Source organism: Pseudophryne corroboree, chromosome 3, assembly GCF_028390025.1.
Source record: "Pseudophryne corroboree isolate aPseCor3 chromosome 3, aPseCor3.hap2, whole genome shotgun sequence".
In the NCBI taxonomy this organism is placed as follows: Eukaryota; Metazoa; Chordata; class Amphibia; order Anura; family Myobatrachidae; genus Pseudophryne; species Pseudophryne corroboree.
In genome coordinates, this window is record NC_086446.1 from 283,797,360 (window position 1) to 283,803,359 (window position 6,000).

The 6,000-nt window shown below is 40.7% G+C and overlaps 1 protein-coding gene across 1 annotated transcript in view; it reads left to right on the plus strand.

Annotated features, from left to right (window-relative positions):
• Positions 1-6,000, plus strand: part of SRMS (src-related kinase lacking C-terminal regulatory tyrosine and N-terminal myristylation sites) — a 44,544-nt gene that overhangs the window by 9,308 nt on the left and 29,236 nt on the right. Inside the window, exon 2 of the mRNA XM_063959221.1 lies at positions 4,043-4,164. Coding sequence (XP_063815291.1) covers positions 4,043-4,164 — 122 coding nt within the window. The remainder of the gene's footprint in view (positions 1-4,042; positions 4,165-6,000) is intronic.

The window sequence follows — 6,000 nt, forward strand, 5'->3', positions numbered from 1 at the left end:
AGATGGGCCCGGTGTTTGTGTCGGCCACTAGGGTCGCTAATCTTACTCACACAGCTACCTCATTGCGCCTCTTTTTTTCTTTGCGTCATGTGCTGTTTGGGGAGGGTTTTTTGGAAGGGACATCCTGCGTGACACTGCAGTGCCACTCCTAGATGGGCCCGGTGTTTGTGTCGGCCACTAGGGTCGCTTATCTTACTCACACAGCGACCTCGGTGCAAATTTTAGGACTAAAAATAATATTGTGAGGTGTGAGGTATTCAGAATAGACTGAAAATGAGTGTAAATTATGGTTTTTGAGGTTAATAATACTTTGGGATCAAAATGACCCCCAAATTCTATGATTTAAGCTGTTTTTTAGGGTTTTTGGAAAAAAACACCCGAATCCAAAACACACCCGAATCCGACAAAAAAAATTCGGTGAGGTTTTGCCAAAACGCGTTCGAACCCAAAACACGGCCGCGGAACCGAACCCAAAACCAAAACACAAAACCCGAAAAATTTCAGGCGCTCATCTCTAATTTTTAGTGATTGGGATGGCAGTGGGGGGATCATTCCTGAATGGGGAACCATCTGGCAGAATTTTACAGAAATACTAGTTTAGAAAGCAGCAAGTTGGGGGGGGAGGGGGGAATATACAAATTGCCATAGTGCACATGAGCATCTTGTGCCTGGAGAGATGGCACGGGTGCTAGCAAGCCTAAGTTAAGAACATGGGCATGTGTTCAGGACATACTTCCCTACTTTTGAAAAAGGATTTTAGGGAGCTTACGTAGAAAGATAGAATTTGATGGTAAATAAGAACCACTTGGCCCATCTAATCTACCACTTTTCTACCCATATTTTTTACCTCAAACCCTATTTGATCCTTATTTCTTTGTAAGGATAGTCTTCTGTCCATCTATCCCAAGCATGTTTAAATTGCTCTACTGTCTTAGCCTCTACCACCTCTGCTGGGAGGCTATTCCACTTGTCTACTACCCTTTCTGTGAAGTAATTTTTCCTCAAGCTTCTCCTGAACCTGCCTCCCTCTAGTTTCAGTGAATGTCCTCGTGTTATAATACTTCTCTTCCTTTGAAGAATTTTTCCCTCCTCTACCTTGTTAAACCCTTTGATGTATTTGAATGTTTCTATCATGTCCCCCTTTCCCTTCTCTGCTCCAAATTATATATGTTAAGATCTTTTAGTCTTTCTGGGTATGTTTTGTGATGTAGGCCATGCACCATTTTGGTTGCCCTTTTTTGTACAGTCTCTAATGTATTAATATCCTTCTAGATGAGGCCGTACCAATGACCTATACAGTGACATTATTACTTCTCTTTTTCTGCTCCCTATGCAACCAAGCATCTGACTAGCCTTCCAAATTGTTTTGTTACATTGCTTACCTGCCTTTAAGTCACCTGAAAGAGTGACTCCTAGATCCCTTTGCTCCTCAGTAGTTTCCAGTATGAGGCCATTAATACTATATTTAGCCTTTGGATTATTGAGATCCAAGTGCATGGTTTTGTATTTTTTGGGATTAAATTGTAGTTGCTACAGTTGACCATTCCTCTAGTCTACACAGATCATCAATCATTTGTTTTACCCCACCTGGTGTGTTTACCCTGATGCATACCTTTCTGTCATCTGCAAAAAGGCATACTTTCCTTTTGATAACCTTTGCATTGTCACCAATAAAGATATTAAAATGCACTGGACCAATTACAGATCCCAGGGGTACTCCACTGGTAACAATGCCCTCCTGTGAATGCGCTCCATTTACTACAACTCTCTGTTTTCTATCCTGCAACCAAGATCTTATCCATATAACCATCTTAAAATCCAATTCCATGTTTTCAAGTTTATTCAATCTACGATGTGGGACAGTGTCAAAATATTACTAAAACTTGTGAAAGCAACACCTATAAATGCAGTGATGAAGTGGACATGTACAGTTACCCCTTAAAGATGTGTAAACATTTTTTTTCCAATTTTATAGCCAAATATAAATGAGTCCCAAAGCAGTATGTAAGAACTACTTGTTGATGGTACCATATAAGTGGCCATGAGAAATCTTACTTGAAAATGCATGTAGCCATAGGGATTATTGTGCCTTATAACCAATGCAGGAAAATGGCACTGATAAACCCATCTGAATCTATAGATCTCTGATTTCCTTTTTCTCCCAAGAATATAACACACCCATAATGGGAGTAAGGTGCAATCAGGGAGATTGCTACACTCTTCAGGGAGCCACGGACTGCTGCTATGTCAGGGAGTCTCGATGACAGTCATGGAGAGTTGGAAAGTATGACACAGCACCTGATTAAGGCATACATGGGGCCTATTATTAGAAGCGAAGGAGGTATGACCAGTGCCATATCGACATGTTCCTGAATAAGTAGTAGAAAAATTGCATCATTTTGTGATAAAAATAGAAATGCAATTTTAATATTTATGGCCGACCATGTGGCTGGTCATCTTCATGCTGTCATGATGAAGGAACTATTTTTATGTGAGGCCTGCAGCTGTAGTCCCATCCGCTCCATTGTTAATTTGGTCCTGCATGTACAAGTAAGAGAACCACATACCCTGGAGATGTATAATAAGACATGGATGCATTCCTAGAGGTCGGGAGTTGGTATAACAATACATGATGAGGATGACACCAGCAGCAATATCTAGCCACTTCTGATTGGCTGTTTATGTATTGAGCCCTCTTGCTGATCGTATGTCACTTATTAGCGTGATAACTATATTATCTCCTATATAATAGCTCAGATCTGTCACTCTGTGACTGTGTGGATAACGCTGGGCGTGGCTAGGAGCTCTCATTGGGTTAGCAGCAGGTCTATCACAACCAGTCCACAGCTGATTGGGCGAGAAACGCCCTCCCACACAGGTTACATCCAATGGGAGGCTCTGCCCTTTGGCTGCTGTGTGTTCTCAGAGCAGGATTAAGAATGGGGCTGATGGATCTGCAGCTCCAGGTCCACACCCCAAAATAGGCCCACTGCATCTGCAGCAACATACCCTCCAACATTTTACACATAAAAATAGGTACAAATTCGAAAAGGGGGCGTGGCCACTGTTAAAGTGGTATGATCACGCCCCTTTTCCTATACTTTCAATGGAAGTTTGGAGAGCCAAAAATCGGTACAGACCATAAAAACAGTACTGTACCTGCACCATCCGCGACACCCCCACACCTCCCCCTCCACCACCCGCGGTGGCTCCGGACACCCTCCCCCACCCGCAGCACTGTTTAGTAGGGGTGCAGTTACATAGAAGACAGTACTTTCATCCGACTTAACCAGAACACCCTATGCCCATAAGGATGTAGCTAGAGATGCTGCTATAGATACAGTAAACATCTTTTAGCTTTTTGTGATGCATTGCAGAAACTGTTTTAAAAATTACAGGAGTTGATTGGTTGGTAGTTTAGCTCTCTCTACTTTATCTCTCTGCAAGGCTTAGTACATCTGCTCCACTGTATGATCATTCTCATTTATTCTAGCATATTTGGGAAATATTAAGGACATCAATGCTAAAAATGTGGCCAAACCTCAGAAAATTTAGTTTTTGGAGGTTTGGACGCTTACCGTATATGCAACAAGCTCTGGGATGTGATACATTCCGGAGCTTGGATGCAGTGGGTAATGCCATCTTTAGACATCACCTCCAGCATCCTATTTCTACAGTACCTACTAACATCTATACACATGAGCACTTTGCTGACTATCGCAAGAAGCGGCTGCATTCAGACTTGTGCAATTCAGAATCAGACCCATGAGGGCATGCAAACAGATATTGTGAAAGTGTTTGAAATGACTGAAAGGTATTTGCTCCACCAATTATAATTAGAATGTGCATACAGTAGAATAAGCAAACATATAATGAAGAACGACACTTCCCTTATTTGATGACATTTAATACTGCAGATTTCTCTTAGGTAAATATAAGAAGAAAGCCGCAGCAGTGTAATTATCCTACAGCTACAAATGAATAGTCTGAGTTCTTTCAGTCACTTGCTGGCTCTCACTTAACTTCTGCATTCTTGTTACAGCTGGTACACAGAAGTTTCTAGTCGTTATGAAGCAGAGAGACTGCTACTGCTTCCACCCAATGCCAGTGGTTCTTACCTGATCCGTCCCAGTGATACCAACCCAGGACAATATTCATTATCAGGTTGGTAATAGCACCAATTGTGGACCTTTAAAAATGTGTAATAAATAGTACACTTGTGCGCCAAATAGGAGATCTGGGAAACATGCACTGTTACAGGTCCCTGAGGACTAGAGTTGGGAATCACTGTTCTAGAGAGCAGACAGGTAGTATTCTTATGCTTAATATCTGAGCCCACAATATGCCTCCAGCCTATGTACCTGATAAGGGTGGCTCACTCACAGTATTACCATTTTTCCCCTCGTTCTCTTTAAATTGCTGAACACCGACATGTTTTCCAACTTGCCCTTTATCCATCACAAAATCTGATCTATCCTAATAATAGTGTAAACTTGAAACTTGAATTTCTCAGAAATATCCTGAAGATTGTAGATGGAATCCTCTATGAAATAACCTCTAGACTCTCTTTTATCTTTATTACTCAGCTTAGCTGTAACATTGCCAATGTGGGAATGTGGATGGGATTATTAAGAGTGGAAAGTTCTGCTAAGGAGTGTAACGTTCCCTAACTCAACATGTTCTACCCATTTGTTGCTCCCATGTAATTTGTTGTTACCCATGCTGTTCTGTTGCATTTAAAAATCTGCATGACCTTGTTACACTGCATTTTTTTATACATACAACACACATTTCATGTGTGTTTAGTCTAATATGAGATTAACCACATGTATTTTACATTCAGTTGTACTCTTTGTGGTACTCCAATGAAAAATAAATAAGTAACAATAACTGTAATATACAGGTGTATCTTTAATTGGTGTAAGGTGTGTGGTACAAACGGGCCCCTGGGTCCAGTGGGGCCCACACACCGAACACCCTGCACCCATATAATTATACTTACTGCTCGATTGGCACAGCGCTGGTTGCAGAGCTGCATAATCACCGGGAAAATCGCTGCCGCGGCCATTTTCTGAGTGATTTATATAGTTACATAGTTGTTGAGGTTGAAAAAAGTCGAGTTCAACCTATATTATAATTTTTTTTATGTTAATGAAATGCTGTATCCCTGAATATTTTTTTCCGTTAGGAATTTATCTAATCCATTTTCAATTTATTGATTGAGTCCACCATTACTACCTTCTCTGGCAGAGAATTGCAAATCCTTACTGCTCTTACTGTGATGAACCCTTTTCTCAGTTGAGTATGGAATTTTTTTCTTCTAACCTCAGGGGGTGTCCTATGTAGTGTTTTTTTTTGGTAAACAAATCATTTGATAAATCCTTGTATTGTCCCTTAATGTATTTATAAATATTAATAATGTCCCCTCTCAGTCGCCTCTTTTCCAGTGTGAACATATCTAACCTTTTAAGTCTTTCCTCATAATTCAGTGCCTCTAAACCCGTAATCAGTTTAGTGGCTCGCCTCTGAACCCTTTCGAGTTCCAAGATATCTTTTTTATATTATGGTGCCCAAAACTGTACACAATATTCCAGGTGTGGCCGCACCAATGATTTATACAGTGGCAGGATTACACTCTCATCCATTGTCTCCATACCCCGTTTTATGCATTGCTAACACCTTATTAGCTTTTGTTGCTGCATTTTGACATTGTGTACTGCTACCAAGTTTATTATCGATGAGCACTCCCAAATCTTTTTCAACTACCGTTATCCCTACATTTTCCCCATTTAGTTTATAGGCTGCCTGGTTGTTCTTAGTCCCAAAGTGCATAACTTTACATTTGTCTATATTGAACCTCATTCTCCATTTATCCCCCCAGACCTCAAGTCTAGTTAAATTATTCTGTAGAGACTTAACATCCTTGTCTGAATTAATTATTCTACATAATTTAGTATCATCTGCGAAAATTGACACTGTGCTTTCCAGTCCCTCTCCTAG